Below are 17,946 nucleotides of genomic sequence, written 5' to 3' on the forward strand. Positions count from 1 at the left end.
CTGGGCAAGTCACTTGACCCCCATAGCCTAGCCCTTACCACTCTTCTGCCTTGGAGCCAATTCACAGTATTGATTCTAAGAGGGAAGGTAAGGGTTCAAAAAAGTAAATAAACAAACAAACAAATAAATAAATGAATGAATGAATGAGTAAATAAATTTCCTTTCCTTCAAATGCTACCTCCTACTAGCCTCAAAACTGCCAATGCCTCCCCTATTCCCCCAACTGGTTTATTTGTATGTATTTGGAATACACCCATATGTGTGCATATTGCATATTGTCTCATCTCTCCCTCAGCAAACTCCCTGAGGTAATTCTTGTCTTTGTATCACCAGGGCCTGGCTCAAGATAGCACATAATAAAGTCTTGCTGACTGAATGATCATTATTCAATTATTTTTTTTCTGCTAGTAACTTTTTGGTTTCTTTTATACCAAATCATCAAAATGAAGCTTTCCTGCTTTTTTTTTTTTTTTGCTTTTTCATTTTTTTCTTAAAGGTGAATTTCTTATGATAGAAGTGCTTGGTTTTTTATTTGCTTGTTTTTTGTTTTTTGTTTGATTTAGTTTATGGCTGGTTTTGAAGGAATGAAGGAAACTCAGCTTCTGATAAGGTAGTCCACCCCTTCATTACCTAAAAATAGCCAGAAATGTGACAAAGTAAAAGGAGAACTTAAAACAGAGAAAAAGAAAATAATTCATTACAGAAAAAAACAGACACAGAGAAAAAAATAGCAGACAGCCATGAAGAGGTGCTTGAAGTGCATAAATACTAGGAAATAAAACAAAGTGATGAGAAAACCTCATAGGAGAAGGGTAAATATACAGCAACAACAAGATCTCCAAAAATACTAAAGGAGCAATTATAAGAACTTCCAGGAGGACTTTGTTATTGTTCAGTCATTTCGGTGATATCCAACTGACCCCATTTCTTGGCAAAGATACTGGAGTGGTTCGCTGTTTCCTTTTTCAGCTCATTTTAGAGACAAGGAAACTGAGGCAAACAGGATTAAGTGACTTTCCCAGAATCACACAACTAGTAAGTGTCTGAAACCAGGTTTGAACTCAGGAAGACGAGTTTTTCCAGCTCCAGGCCAGTGTTCTATCCACATGCCCATAGCTGTCCCTCTAGAATGACTCAGAAGAGCAATAAAAGAATTAAAGAGAACAAATTAGGAGTCCTCAAAGAAGGATTCAAAATAACAATCAAGATAATAGGTTAGAATAAATAATGCAGATTTTCTCTAAAGCAATGGGACTCTGAAAAAGAGGCTTACCAGATTCAGAAAAAAAAATTGTAGAGATGGAAGAAGGTTATTAGAAGAAACCAAAAGATGGCAATGTTGGAATCTGAAATCTAAAAAAAAAAATGGAGAAAATGAGAGGATCTTAGAATTATTAGCCTCCCATAAAAATGCAATGAAACAAAAAGCTTAAATGCCATATTTTTGAAAAGCATGCAATAAAATTGCCTAGAAGGATTGGAAACAGGAAAGAGTATATATCAGTGAAATCCATCTGTTAATAGGAGAGAGAAAACCCAAATTTAACTCACAATGAAATACAATAGCCATGCTCTAGGATTCCAACTTTAACTAATAAATCTCACAAACAGTAAAGAGGAAGCCCTTCATACGCCAAAGATAAAGAGCTTATGTGTGAATCCATGACAAATGCTATAAAACTCAGAAAAGGACTAGATGTGTTATTTTTTAAGAAAGCAAATGAATTACCTTGTGACTCAAATGTAACATATAATTAAAATATGGGCTTGATCTTCAATGAAAAAGGTAGATTTTTAACATAAAGAATTTAAATGATTCTGAGTAAAGAAGCAAAAGTATTTTGAAACCTAATTTCATTAAGCAAAAGACACTTAAGAAAGGTAAGCAAAACCATAATGCATGAAAAGGCAAAGGAGACAATCTATCCTTAGAATGGTTAAGACATCTCATCTAGGTAAAGGACAGAATGAAGAAAGACCTTTTACATAGAAAGCCCCTGGGCTAGAAGGATCAAAAAGTACCTAAGGGATAGGGAAGAATTAATTTCTATTTCCTGAAATGTGGGGTCCCAGGTGAAGGTCAATGAAACACACAGGGAGGTGAGGAAAAATAAGAAAGAATCTAGAGACATATTCATAGCCAGACTGAAAAAAAGGAGATGACAAGGCAGTTCTTTTTTAGATGCCTTCCTTGGTCTGATGGTCATTAAGAGAATAAAGACAAGGTGTTTGTTGTCAAAGCTATAAAAGAAAGGGGATGGGAATTATTCTAGAGGTTAAATGACATAATTAGGGAAGAAGAGTTAATAGAATCAAATGACTAAGTATATATAAAGTGCTTTACAAACCTTAAGTGCTATGTAGAAGCTAGTATTAGAATAGAATAGAGGGAATGAGAGATTTGCAAAGGTGCTCACCAAATTGAGGCACTTTTGAGGCAATATCATACTCAAGCTTTTACAGATCAAAGACTTTCACAGTATAAAATTGTTCTCTTAAGTAATAAAAATATCGCATTGAAAAAGTGAATGTGTTAAATTCAGCTACATCGTTACCTGATCTGCCAATGGAAGGTGAGCCATTACACAAGTGTGAGCAAATTGTAAAGTTAGTCGAACAGCCAAGGCCAGATTAAAAAGATGCTGCAATCAAGAATGCTGCCCTAAATCTGTTCACTGATGGCTCTTCATACTTACACAATGGGATCTGTTACACTGGTGCAGCAGTGGTGATGGAGAATGAAACTCTGTGGTATGCATCTCTGCCTACCAATATTAACGTTCAGGGAGCAAAACTGGTGGAAATTAAGGAAGCTTGTAAATTATCTGAGGGCAAAATTGTAAATATCTATACAGACTCTAAATATGGGTTCTCGATTTGCCATGCAACAGGTGCAATGTGGAAAAAATTGAGGGTTTATAACATCTGGTGGAAAACAAATGGCCCATGCACAGATAATCACAGATTTCATGAAAGCTATACAAAAACCTAAGCAAATTGCTGTGATTCACTGTAGAGCACATAGCTATGGGAAAGATTCTGTGTCTAAGAGTAATCATAGAGCTGAGGTGACAGCCAAATTTGCTGCAAAAAGAGCTCCAGCTTATGTCATGAATCTGTCAGTCATGGAGTCAGCTGATCTTACCAAAGCTTACAAAGACTCAGAAATTCAGACATGGAAAGAGAAATTTGGAGCAAAGGAAGTAAATGGATTATGGCTCTCAGACACAGGAAAGCCTATCTTACCAAAGGAGTTCTATTACCATATTTGCAATTCTATCCATAGTAAAGGATACTTTGGCACACAGGCAGTAATCAATTATCTTAAGAGAACCTGGATAGCTCTGGGAATAACATCTGTTGCAAATAGAGTCTGTAGCAAATATGCTATCTGTATGAAATCCAATCAGGGTGTATTTAAGAAGAAAGGGTTAGGAGGCAGACCTTTGGCATATACCTCTTTTGAAAGTCTACAGATAGATTATATAAATATGACAAAAGCTGGAAAATAGAAATATTGTTTAGTACTGGTAGATAGACTTACACATTGGCCTGAAGCTTTTCCATCAGCTAAAAATACAGCAGGATTTGTAGTGAAGGCACTGCTTAAGGAAATAATTCCTAGATATGGAGTCCCATGTAACATAGATTTGGACCGTGGAAGTCACTTCACACAGGAAATATTAGGGAAGGTTTCTGAAAATCTGGGAATAACAGCTAGTTTTCATAAACCATATCATCCATAGAGCTCTGGACAGGTTGAGAGATTGAACAGAGAGTTAAAAACTATGATGGGAAAACTTTGTTCAGAGCCAGAAATCCTTCCTCTTGTACTTTTTTACATTTGTACTTGACCTAGTACTGATTTACATATTTCTTCTTTTGAAATGCTATATGGCCATGCTCCCTTACAAGCAAAAACATGTAAACCAGCTTATGTCCCTATGCTAGGAGGAGACATGCAAATAGCTTCATATATAACAGCTTTACAGGATAGATTGAAAGAGCTCCATGATCTGGGACTTTTGCAATAATCTGGACCCTTAGACTTTTCACTGCATAATATAAAACCAGGAGACTCAGTATACATAAAAAACTTTGCTAAAACATCAGCAACCCAGAAAAGTTGGAGTGGACCTTTTAGGGTTATCTTAACAACGGCTACAGAGATTAAAATCTTAGAAAAAGAACCATGGATTCATTGTTCGCACATGAAACTTGCTCACATTAACAATAGTGAAAGAGAAACAGAGACAGAGATAAATTCAGGAGATATAGAAGAAGAAGAAGAAGAATTAGAAAATAGCTATATAGAAGAGAATTAGAGAGAGACAGATCCATCAGTCAGAAAGTTCATAAGGAGAAGATAAACCAGAGGAAGAGAAAGGAAAAACAGCCCAGAGGAAAAGATCTTTGCAGCAGGAAAGAGAAAAAGGAGAAACAGCTAACCTGAGGTTGGCAGGACAGTAAAAACTATAGAGACTCTACAGAGAAGAGGATCAGATGAGAAATGGACTCCAGATTGTAAGAAAATGTGCCATTTAACACAAACACATTTCCACATGTAGTGGAACAAGCACATATAGGTTACATGTTCCACTAACTGTATAAGATCTGTATTTTGAAGAATATCCATGTAGATAAATGGATGTTTCCAGAAAAGAGTTGATATAATAGTGACATAGTTAGATATTAGATCCATAAGGTCTTATCTAAATAGAAGGTCTGTCTGAGATATTCTGTTTGGATAATATCAGGGAATAGATAGGGATTCACAGTAGAGTTTAGTGTAGGAACATACAGTAAAAAGATTACATATTACACACATACATATGCAAACAGATCCATAAATTATATAAATACTTGTAATATAGTTAGACATAGCATGATTATAATGTACAAATGTATATGTGTATATGTGAGTTTTGTAACATGTAAATTTTTGTAGTTATATGTATACAGAGTATGTAAAAAGGATGTGCATAGTTAGAATAATAAGGTAGCATGCTTAGTTCATAGTTCAATGTAGGAAGTTTGGTTAAATGTATCAACAATAGCATTTAGAATAGAAAGACTTTGTTTTGAATTGTTCAGATAAGATTTTTTTAATGCATTTTGCATGAGTTTATTTTTTTAGTCAGATTTTGTTTTATTGTAAGTTTATCTATTTTTCTTCTAGTTTTATATATTTTTATATTTTTTTAGATAGAAGCATTTTTGTATTAGTTTAGCATTATAAGATTTTGATAGCAAATTGGTTTGAGGAGTTTTATTGGAATGTTTAACTTTTGATTATCATTGCATTTTGTGTTATTGGTAGGTAATATTCACTTTGTCTAAACAAATGTGCTGTGTTTGAACTTTGTAACAACTTTTTGTAAATCCCCTTTTCTCTCCCTTCCTTTCCTTTGCTCAAGTCCCTACAGTAGGGTAGATAAGATAGAAATAGCTTAGTAAGAGTAGCTATTTATTATTTTGGAGTTAGACTATAGATAACAAATAGGTAACAAGGAAGCAAGGTAAGTATATTGGTGCACAGAGGATAAGACTAATTTGAGTTTTATCCTGTTCAAAGTGGGGAATATTAGAATAGAACAGAGGGAATGAGAGATTTGCAAAGGGTCTGGGCATGCAAGAACTCTGCAGGCAGCTTGGCACACGCATGGAACTGTATAGGCTCCCATTCTGGAATGGGAGGAATGCTTAAAAAGGGACACTCAGATTCCGTGGGGGTCCGTTGATCTCTGGGCACTGAGTTGAGTAGAGGCTTACTTACTTCCTGTGACCATTTTGTATCAGGCTGCAGGAGGAAACTGAGGTTCCTGACACATCTTGGAGGTTCCTGATATCAAGAAGGCTTCTGTGATCCTGGAATCTGTGAGCCTGGTTCCCATCCCAACCATCTTTTGTGTCTGAGCTGCAAGGACCCAAAATATCTAGCCTAAACTTGAGCCAGACCACTTGGGCTCAGGCCTTTGGCCTTTAGCCATCCTATCTGACAAATTGTACTGTGTTCCTGTTTTACTAGTGGACCAGCTAGTCAGGAATAGGTAGCAAGAAAATTACTTTAGGCAGATAGAGAGCACAGTGAGCGCAGCCCAACTTTGTTGGGACCGAAGCGACCTTTACAGGTCAGGCTGGGGGGAGGAGATAAGATTTTATTAGAGATAGGGACTCCATCTCCCTGGTCCATTCACCCATCCTGTGTTTTGTTAAATAAACCAAGTTCTTTGTTTATATTATCGTGAGAGAGCAGTTGGATAGTGTTATCATCCTCCTACAGAAACTGAGGCCTACATCTGGGCTTCAGCCTGTGGTCAACTACCATGAGTTCAACACTGGTCCAACCCTCAGACTCAAACCCAGTGACTTTTATCAGGTCCTCCACTCTCTTATTTCACTAGCTATTATTACTATTATTGTTATTGTTATTGTTGTTATTATTATTATTATTATTATTAAGATCACAAGAGTTCTCCTCTTTGACCTGATCGTTTTTAGATGGTTGGAAAAATGGGTGTTCTTCAACCTCTAATACCACATGACACTAGACAGCATGTTGCCATTATCCCAAAGTTATGGTTCAAATCAAATACATTCTTTGTGACTATTACCTGAACAGGAATCTTTTCTAAAATATTCCAAACCAAGAGACTTCAACTCAAATTAAATAGCTGGAGTGAGGAGGATCCCACTCACTACAAAGAGATATTCCAAATTTAGATAAATCCAATTGCTAGGAAATTTTTCTTTATATGGAGCCAAAATCTGTCAACTTGTAACTCTCCTCCATGGCTCCTACTTTTGTTCTCTGGGGATTAATAAGAACAAAATAAATCCTATTTTTATAGTCTAGTACTTCAAATTCTTGAAAATATCTATCATATCTCTCCCTCCAAATCTTCTCTTCTCAAACTTAGAAATCCCTAGTACCACATGATTTCATGAATGACTGAGTTTAAAGTCTCCTTACCATCCCTTTGGAATACACAAATCATGTTTGGGGAAATGTGAGATCAGTTCAGATGAAACACAACTTTAACACTGAGGAATTCTAGGAATACTGGGGAATAATAAGATAAAGTTGAATAGACTGAATCATAAAATAGAATTCTAGAGGGCTATGAATGCCAGGCTAAAGAGTCAAGACATGAACACAAACAATGGAGAGTTAAATGCTTGATGAAGAGCTAGCTAAATTAAAGAAAGAAGAATATACTATATAATATAATGTAGTTATATTATACACAACATATTTATATTATGTTTATATATATTTATGCTATATATTATACATGAAATATATTTATATTATATATTATATAAATATAACATATTTTATTGATTTTCATTTCACCTGAATCTGATTGGCACTGGTCCTTGCTGAGAAATTAACGAAGAATGGAAAATATCGTTCCCTTTCTAAATGGTTCATAAGCTTATCCTTCACATAGACTGATTTCCCAGTACCTGTTGGACCCACGAAAAGGATTGGCCTTTATGTTTAAAAGGAAAAAATAATAAGATCAGTCACAATGAAAAATGCAGGAAAAAAGAGACTCTTCTATTGTCAACCTAAAAGAAACTGGACAGTCCCCTGGGTATAATTAGAATTTGCTCCCCAGAAACTCTTTCCCAACTTCCCATGTCCCTCCTCACGTTACGTGCTAACATAGGGAGGATACAAGTTTTGTGTAGCCCTGCCTCTCTCTCTTTCCCCCTGATCATGGCTGGGAAAATGAGCTTAATGACAGGCAGGAGAATCTACACACATGGGTTTATTTTTGTTAGATAATTTTCTTTTAGTTTATTTTCTTTCTACTTCAAGTGATTATTAATAAATTAAAAACTTTATAAAATATAATTCTTGGAGTTATCGGATATTAATTTAAATTTTACACCTGAAAAGAAACAGTTATGTGAAATAATGGAAAGGACAGTTGATTTGGAGACCAAAAAACTGGAATCCTATCTCTGCTAGTAGCTATCTATCGCCATCAGAGCCTCATTTTCCTCAACCTGAAAAGTGAAGTATTTGGATGAGAAGATGACTGGAGTTATTTTGAGCTATGATCTAACGAGGAAAATGCTATCCTTCAGAATGATGAGATCTTTAACAGGTCTATGGAAAAACTCTTTGCACCCTGGCTCTGTAGCTTACCACCGCAGTTTGGATTCTCACCTGAAAATGAGGGGTTTAGACAAGCTGGGATTCTTAACCTGGGTCCATGCACTTTTTTAATGTTTTGATAACTACATTTCAAACTGATGTTTGATAACTATGTATGATTTTAACTATGCTTCATCGAGACAGTATGGTTTATTTCAATATCCTATGTATTTTTGTATTACACATCAAACAATGTTCCTATAAGAAGGGGTACATGTTTCACCAGACTGCCCAAAGGGCCCATGAAACAAAAAAAATGAAAATCTCTCAGAAAAAGGATCTCAAAGTTCTTCCTAGCAATAAAATTCTCAATAAATAAAATTACTATATCTGGAATGTTAGATTATAAGAGAATTGCTTACTTATTGTTCCTAAGGCATAAGTCCATTAAAAATGTGTATCTGATTGTGTCCATTGTAGGGACTATAATTTCTTGAATCTTGATCTTCTTATCTCCGTAAGTACCAGTTTTAATTAATTCATTCCAGGGGACCCAGCGGCCTCGGTTCTTCAACTGAAAAAAAAAAAATTACATATGGTTAAATCTGTGGATATAAGGTGGTTGAAAATTTTTCTTTATTGTTTACTTTTTTTTAATTATTGCCTTCTGTCTTAGAATTAATATTAAATATCAATTCCAAGGCAGAAGAGCATTAATGACCAGGCAATTGGAGTTAAGTGACATGACCTCCCATCTCTAGATCTGGCTCTCAATCCACTGAGCCACCTAGCTATCCCCTCCTTATCATTTACTTTTTAATTTACTCTATTTGCTTTTGAAGATTATAGATGTACTTTCTTCTGAATTGTTTTACTTTATAGCTAAACAAATACCAAATAACTTTTTTAAAATTCCAATAATCAAAATTAACCCAATTTTTTTCATTTCAGATCCCACTCCTATCATTAGCTCCTCTTGACCCACCAGTTCCAATTTTCCCAAAATCCCCTTCTGCAAGTAAAAACATGGTAAAAAGTAGACTCATAAGATCCCAAGCAAATATGTGTTGAACTTTAGGGAGAGGGGGAAGCTTCCAATTTCCAGTTATCTGAAAAACAAAACTCATCAGTCAATAAACATTTACTGAGCAGTTCTTCTGTGCTAGGCACCATGCTAAGTGCTAGAAATACACAATTGAAAAAGAAAGCCCTTAAGGAGCTTACAATCGGATGGAATGAAGCTAATAGAACAAATTCATGAAATCAGAATATGAGTATTGCAGTTACTTTGAAGCCTGGTGTAGAGGTGCCTTACATTAGACAATCAGAAATCAGTGGGTTTCAATAAAATCATCAAACTTCAGTCTTATTTCTAATACATCAACAGGGCTTGGTATTTAAAGAAATCCTGTGAAATGTCTTTCAGGAAAATAAAGAATGCATCTGGTTTGCACCGTATCCAGATTAAATTATTAATATCCATATTGGGTTTGCTTAATGATCCTGTTTAATTTAAAAGTGGAGAAGCTGAGATTAAGTAATTCACATCACCCATTAAAGAGATGCTCAAATCCCCCGAGTCATCTCATCAAAAGGAGACCCGAGGAAGTATTATCAACCAAAACCCCATTGGGGGCATTGCCCAGGTGACATAGAATATTTTAATTTACCTCAATTTCTCCAGCCATTCCCCAGCAGGAATAAGTGCTAGTGTCAAGGTCTGGGTTTCCTGCTTCCTCTTCCCAATACCTGGTCCCACTTGACCCAGATAAGAACCAGAGAAAACCCAACTAGATTCAGTGGCCCATTCCACCAGAGCCTTTCCCTTCAGTAAGGCTGGCTTACTAGACTGATTCAGCCAACTCTATCTTGAGGTCCCCTGTGCCATCTTGTACCATACTCTGGGATCTCAACCCTTACTCAATCCATCCTGGACCAGCCTCAACCTCCAAACTCATATGCTGGTAAATAACATACCTCATACATATAGTCATAGACTAGGCCTTTTTCTTCAAAGTTGCATTCCCATTTGCCCACCCCAGGTGGCACTGGGTAGTCTTCATTCTTTCCTACTATGATATCTCTGATAAAATGATCAAAGACAAGGCGTCCATCTGTGTCACAACTTGCTCCAATGGACCAAATCAAGGAGAATATGAAACTGGCCTATTGTGACAAAATGAGAATCACTATTTTTAAAGTTTGTATTGACATTTTCTGTTCATCACTATCATTATTCCATGTATCTCTCTCCTCTCCCTCCCCGAGAGTTATCCCCTATGACAAATAATAATTTTTAGAAAGAAAAAAGAAAAAGAACAGTACAACTGATACCTTAAGAAAGTCTAAAAACATGAGCTATGTGCAACCCCTATGGACCTCCCACTTTCATGATGAGTTGGTTCTAAGCATCCTGTTAGATCTCTTCAACTGAGTTATTTGATATTTGAGTTATTTTTGAAATATATTTGAATATATATTTTTGAATATATTTGAAATATTTGAGTTATTATTTTTTTTAAAACCCTCACCTTCCATCTTAGAATCAATATTGTGTATCGGCTCCAAGGCAGAAGAGTGGTAAGGGTAGGCAATGGGGGGTCAAGTGACTTGCCCAGGGTCACACAGCTGGGAAGTGTCTGAGGCCAGATTTGAACCCAGGCCCTCCCGTCTCTAGGCCAGGTATTTGAGTTATTTTTGTTATTTTGTTGTTGTTGTTGTGTAATTATTTGTATTTCTCTTATTATTAGGGATTTGGAGCATTCTTTCATGTGGATGTAAATTCTTTGCAATTCTTCTTTTGAGAACTATTTGTTCATATCCTGGGGAATGACTATTAGTCTAATATATATTTATTAATTGTTTATATATTTTGAATAACAAATCCTTATCTGAGAAATTTGATACAAAATTTTTTTCCCCTTTGAACTACTTACTTTCTTATAGTAGTTGAATTAATGTTGATTTACAGAAACTTTTCAGTTTCAAGTAATTGAAGGTATCTATTTTATCTTTTATAATTATTTTTTCCGTTTACTTGGTTGAGGCTACAACTCTTATCCATAACTGTGAAAGAAATATGATCTGTTTCTCTTCTAATTTTTCTAGTTTGATATTCAATGGTAAGTTCATGTACTCATTTAAAATGTATTGTAGAGTGTGGTATAAAGTATGAGTGAGCCTAATTTCTTCCAGGTTGCTTTCCAGTTTTTCCAGAAGTTTTTAACCAAATAGGTGTTTTCCCCCCCTCTAATTTATGTTTTCCACTTTGTGAAACACTTGGTTATTGAATTCTATTGTTTCTAAAACTTTCCTGTCTAGTCTATACCACTGATCTCTCTTTGTTCTTTAACAAATACCATTTGGTGTTTATGAATGCTGCTTATAAAGTAATTTGAACTTGAAAAGTGTTATTCCCCCTTCATTCCTACTTTTCATCATTTCCTTGATATTCTAGATCTTTGTTTTCCCATTTTGCTATTATTCTATAAAAGTTCTATAGGGTATCCTTTTATAATTTAATTGGTATATCATTAAAAAGTCAAATTAATTTTGGTAGAATTGTCATTTTTATTACATTGGCATGACCTAGCCATGAGCATCAAATAATATTCAATCTTTTTAGCTTGGTCTTTATTTCTATAAGTACTACTTTGCAATTGAATCTTTATAAGCCTTTTGTGTGCTTTGGAAGTTTGATTCCCAGATATTGTATACATTTTGTAGTTATTTGGAATGAGATTTCCCTTTCTATTACTGTTTCTTGTGTTTTATTATTATTATATAAAAATACTATTGATTTTTTGAGGATTCATCTTGTAGCCTATAGCTTTCCTGAATCACTATTTTTTTTTTAAGAATAATTTCAAGAAAACCACTCAGGAGCCATCACTTAAAGGTTTGACCACTCAACTAGGGTGGGGGTGATGGGATCATATTTACATAACCAAATATAGTGGAGAGGAATTCTCTAGATTAAAAGATAAACCATTCTTGAGTTCTACAAAGAGTGTGATTTCATGGGATGCCTTTGGAGGTGGTAAGTTGCCTCACATTGGAGGTTTACAAGATGAAGCTAGACAACCACTTTAATCAATCTATCAACAAGTATTAATCATTTACTATGTGCTAAACTTTGGGCTAAGGACTGGAGATATGATTAAAAGGCCAAAAAAAAAAAAAAGACAATCCCTGCCCTCAAGGACAGGAGTTTCTCATGGAGTGCAAGCACTTAATAAATGCTGGTTTCCAGGGCAGATAGATAGAGCACCAAGTCTGGGGTCAGAAGGACCTGGGTTCAAATCTAGCCTTAGACACTTCCTAGATGTGTGACATGGGGCAAGTCACTTAACCCTAATTGCCTACCTCTTGCCATTCTTCTGTCTTGAGAATTGACATTAAAACACCAGGGTTTAAAAATAAACAAATAAATGCTTGTTGACTGATAGTATAACAGCATAATACCACTTTTCAGGTATACTGTGGGAATTTTTTCTCAGATGTGGGTTAGTTCTTTGACTGTATTGGATGTCTTTATTTTTCACCAAAACATCTCTGAATTTGAAATTTTTTAGGCTAAGTATGGTCAATCAGTGAGTCAATAAACATTTATTAGTGCCTACTATGAAGGAAGCATTGTACTAAGACTTCAAAACAGTCATCTTCACCTCAAAGGGTCAACATTCTATTCTTCCAGAAAACAAGCAAATACCCTTCCAATGGTAATGGTGGCCAACAACAAATACGAAAAGGCTGCTTCCATTTTTTTAAAGGCTACCTCATGAGAAGAGGCGACTATGTGAGGCTGGTACAGCATTGATGGGGTGAGGATGACTGAAAGCAGAGTGAGAAACTCCTAGTCTCTAAACCCAAAGCTTTCCACTGTTACTCTTCAGATTTCAGAATGACAAAAAGATTGCCAAAAAGAGATAGATTAGGCTAAAAAGTACCAAACGGCATCTGAATACATCTTTCCACAAAAAAAAAAAAAAAAAAAAGGTGAGAGAAGTGGGGATGTCACATAGATAAACTTGAAAAACATTGACTTTGACCCTCAAATCTGTTTCTTAGCAAATCTGGATAGTCTTTCTGAAGGTAAAAGGAAAGATGTTTTTTTTTTTTTAATTAAAAGACCTTAATTTAAATTGGTAATCCTTGGAGAAAAGAAAAGAAAAGCCAATACCTAAAAAAAATTCCTTAATCACTCAGTGATTAGTTCTTCTCTAAGTCACCATTTTGGGGAGGGCCTCAGACCAGCCATCCCTGATTCTTTGGACTTAAACCACGATGCTATCGTTGCCTCAAGACTCAATTCTGTAGCCCCTCCTCTTCTTGATGGGCTCTTTCCAGAACCTCCATTCTGGGGAAATTCTTTTAAGCTAAGCCAAGATACGTATACCACAGAAAGATGATAAAGTTAACATTTAACAAGGTTTTGATCTTAATATAAAGGCACAAGCCTGGGAGAAAGATTTAAGACATATGCAAGAGGATATCAGCGAGCCCATTAAATAAATAAACAAACAAACAAACAAATAAATAAATAAATAAATAAATAGATGGGCAAACGAACAAATAAATAAATAAATAAATAGATGAGTGGGGTTGGGGAAGAAAATGGAAATCAGCAGAAAGAACCGGGGCCCATTGTCTAAAGGGTTTTTGAGTTTAAACTAAAAAAAAAAAAAAAAAGCAGTGAAGAACAGCACCAACCAAGCTATGCTTGTATCATCAAAGGAGAGCTCAGAGGACACTGATCGATCCAGAGAGTCCAACCAATAGGAACTCTAGACAATCACTATCAGATGACATCATAGGCCTTGTAGATTCCCAAACTCTGTAAGCTCCTTTAATCAATCAATCGATAAATGATTTTTTTTCAACCCTTGCCTTCTAGCTTAGTATCAATTCTAAGGCAGAAGAGAAGTCAGGGCTAGTAACTGGGAATGATTTGCCCAAAGTCACACACCTAGGAAGTATCTCAGACCCAACTCTAGGTCTGGCTCTCTATCTACTGGACTACCTACTTGCCACTATTATTGTTGTTGTTGTTGTTATAATTATTGTTATTATTATTATTTATGCCAGGCACTTACGGGCTACAAAAAAACAAACATTTATCATCTATGTATTCTAAGCAGGCACTATACTAAGATCCAAAAGAAAAAAAATGGAACCTTCCCTGCTCTTCAGTAGCCTACATTCAATGAGGGATGGAAGCATGTCTAGATGGAGGATGAGAGGGTAGCAATGGATAATGACAGACAGGATGGGACCAAGTGGTGCTGAACTCTAAAAGCCAAAGAAGAAGAGGTCCATGATGTGCTGGAGCAGATGGGACTCAGGGAAAGGGAAGATAGGAAGACAAACCAACCATGATCCAAATACGCATGTGTTTAGAGTTTGGGTCCTCGGCCGCCACATGGCAGAGCAGGTCTTCAAAGAGGCGAGTGAGAGAGACGACAACGTTGCTGTTGCTCGTGGGAATCAGTTCCTGCAGAGTCACAAAGGATAGTCGAGACCCTTTCCTCTCTAGGAAGGTCCAACCAAATTAGTCATTCAATAGAAAACCAGTCCAAGGACCATGAAGGTCCCTCTTTCACTCGTTCATTCATTCAAATGACTCCATGACCCCTAGTCTATCCTATGGACAACTAAGGATTCTAACAAGATAGAACTGAAGAGGGAGAGCTTTCATTCATGGGAAAACCCAGGGCTGGCCTTAAGTTTGAGGTTCACACAATCTGGGATTAATGCAAGGAGAACCTTCTATCTTTCAACTTCCTTCCTAGATGGTCTGTCAAAACTGAAAGCATGTGTTGGAGACAGGAAAACCTAAGTCTGAATTTCACCTCAAACCTTTTACTACCTGTGTGACCCTGGGCAAGTCATTAAACCTCTGTCTGCCTCAATTTCCTCACCTATAAAATGGGGATAACATCTCTGCCTCATAGGGTTGTTGCAAGGACAGATTGGGACAATATCTGTGAGATACCATTTGTAAGGTACTTCCCAAACCTTAATTCATTACCTGAATATCACTAAAGTATAATAATAATAATAATAATAATAATAATAATAATGATGATGATGATGATGATGATGATGATGATGATAATGATGGTAATAGTAGCAGCAGTAAGAAATAATAGCATTTAAATAGCATTTTGCAAAGCCCCTTACAATTATTATCTCATTTATCTTCACAACAATCCTGGGAGATAGGTGCTATCATTATGCCCATTTTACACATGAGGAAGCTGACAGACAGATGTTAAATATCTTGTCCAGGTTACACAGCAAGTAAGTGTCTGAGGCTAGATTTGAACTCATGGCATTCTAAGTCAAGGTCCAGCCCTAATGGTGATTTTGTCAAGTCTACCTCAACACATCAAAACCCCTGCAAACTGGAATTTACTGGAGTGAATCCCATCTCTACCCTGTTGATCAGTAACTTGAAAGACTTTTGGCCCAAACTGGGTCCCCAATTCTGTAGGCACCCACTCTTTTTGTTTTGCCTGTGTGTTACAAGAAGTCAAAATCCAGTGAAAAGTGAATAAAAGGTGATGGCCTCTTGGATTTGAACTGAGCACACTTTTTTTTTCTTTTTCTTTTAACCCTTATTTACTGTCTTAGAATCAATACTAAGTATAGGTTCCAAGGCAGAAGAGCAGTAAGAGCTGGGCAATTAGAGTTAAGAGACTTGCCCAGGGTTGCTCAGCTAGGAAGGGTCTGAGGCCAGATTGGAACCCAGGATCCCCCCATCTCCAGGATGGACTCTCTATTCACTGAGCCAACTAGCTACCCCAAAAACATACATTTTCAAACTTGGTTAAATGTTGGTTTGCTTTGCCCTTCCCAAGGAAGGGCTCTATCTGTGTTAGGGAAATAGAGGAGATGGGAACTGCAGAGAAGAGCCATAGAAAAGTGATAACAGTGTAAAATAAAAAGGAAAGGAGGCCAATAAAACTCTTTCTAGCTCAACAGACCTTGCATTTTTTCAGACGAAGCCGTAGAGCTGGGAATGTCAACCAATCAAAGAGCTCATGCAACAGTTCTTGGTTTTCTGGTCTGTCTAAAGGATCCTTCAGAGTACTCAACCAAGAAGCCACCAGGGGCTCCCAGCCCAACTGGAGGGGTTCCATGTAGATCATACCACAGCGACTGACAGTGGCAGGCTAAGAGAACAAGACAACATTTCAAAGATGTTCCTCTCATCTGGTAGCATGGAATTTATTACATATACTTCAAGATTCACTTCACACAAAAGAACCCCCCCCAAAACTTTGCAGATGCGCAGAAGTTACAAATTATGTCATATCAAAACACAAAAAATATCATTTAACTTCAGAATAGAACAAGTCCAAGGCTGAATTTTGGCTGGCCTATTATCGAAAGCTAAGTCTGGGAATACTTTCTCAGGGATGAATAGCCTCCCCACTGGAGGAGGTTTTGTCCAAATTTTGTCCATTATTGACCTTGAGGTGTCTAGAAACAGATTCAGAGTCCAGGCAGCCTTTTGCTTAATTTCTGTCTTTAGTCTTGGAGAGAAATTATTAACCTCTTAACTGCTGGTTTGCTAGGAACTTAAAGCTTTTCAATAAGGAAAGGTGTGGATCAGAAAAGGAGTCAAAAGAGGAGTCTCAAATTTTTATCTATTTGAGACTGTTTCTCTTATTGGCTTCCCACACTCTCACAGCAAAGATGACAAAAGGAGACAAAATATTAAAATATTAAAGTAAAAAAAGGACAATTGTTGGAGGGGTACGCTAATACATTGTTGGTGGAGCTGTGAATTGGCCCGGCCTTCTGAAAAGAAATGTGGAAGCATGTTTAGAAAGTTACCGAACTGTGCACTCCCTTTGCCCCAATGCTATTGCTACCAGGGCCACATCCCCAACAGACCAAAGAAAGATGGAAAGGACCCATGACCATAAAATCATTTATAGCAGCTCTCTCTGCTGTCACAAAGAATAGGAAACTTAAGGGGATGCCATTGACTGGAAACTAGGTAATATGAAGGTAATAGAATAATTTGGCACCGTGAGAAATTACTAAACACTCTGGATGGTTTCAGATGTAAAAAGCTATTTAAGTAACTTTTAATCACTTATAAGGATTCCTCTTTAATATTCTGATAAGCTATAACTGTGTGCTTTAAATATGATATACTAGGAATAGGAATCATAATAAAAGCCTCTGCAGTGACAGAGCGTCCATAGATTTCCCCTTACCTTGCCATATACTCTAGAGCTTGTGGCATGGGGAAAGGAGGCTCCCAGTCCTGATGTTTCATGACTAAGCAACCCAAGAAAGGGCGAAGGAGAAAGACAAGGAGATGCCTTGGTCATAACTGGAATCTTTCTGAAATCCATTTCATAAATCCTATTCAGGGTCCCTGTTGTGAACATTCAGAACATCTGGCCCTGTTCACAATCTCAGTTAGTCATTGCTTGAAATTCAAGATGGTAGCCTCACATTAATGGTTTCCCTTTTGCAGAGCCTATGGGAGTTTCGAATGAGAGTAAGTAGAAGGGCAAGAAAAAAAATAGAAAAGAAAGTAAAAAAGGATTATTGGGGCATTTTGTAATGCAGAGAAGAAAACAGAACAAAGGCCAGAAAGAAGCACCAACAGGTAGGCCAGTTTTGAAAGGTACAGGCTTGTTTTTTATTATCTACTTCAAAAAAAAAGGAAGGAAGGAAGGAAGGAAGGAAGGAAGGAAGGAAGGAAGGAAGGAAGGGAGAATGGGAGAATGGGAGAAAGAGAGAAAGAGAGAAAGAGAGAGAGAAAGAGAGAAAGAGAGAGAGAAAGAGAGAAAGAGAGAAAGAAAGAAAGA

At 36.6% G+C, this 17,946-nt stretch overlaps 1 protein-coding gene across 1 annotated transcript in view; it reads right to left on the reverse strand.

Moving 5' to 3' along the window:
- Positions 1 to 17,946, reverse strand: part of DNAH12 (dynein axonemal heavy chain 12) — a 197,713-nt gene that overhangs the window by 98,086 nt on the left and 81,681 nt on the right. Inside the window, exons 33-37 of the mRNA XM_044658364.1 lie at positions 16,099 to 16,287; positions 14,484 to 14,603; positions 10,088 to 10,276; positions 8,533 to 8,684; positions 7,358 to 7,496 (exon numbers count right to left, since the gene is read on the reverse strand). Coding sequence (XP_044514299.1) covers positions 7,358 to 7,496; positions 8,533 to 8,684; positions 10,088 to 10,276; positions 14,484 to 14,603; positions 16,099 to 16,287 — 789 coding nt within the window. The remainder of the gene's footprint in view (positions 1 to 7,357; positions 7,497 to 8,532; positions 8,685 to 10,087; positions 10,277 to 14,483; positions 14,604 to 16,098; positions 16,288 to 17,946) is intronic.

Source organism: Gracilinanus agilis, chromosome 1 (genome assembly GCF_016433145.1).
Source record: "Gracilinanus agilis isolate LMUSP501 chromosome 1, AgileGrace, whole genome shotgun sequence".
In the NCBI taxonomy this organism is placed as follows: Eukaryota; Metazoa; Chordata; class Mammalia; order Didelphimorphia; family Didelphidae; genus Gracilinanus; species Gracilinanus agilis.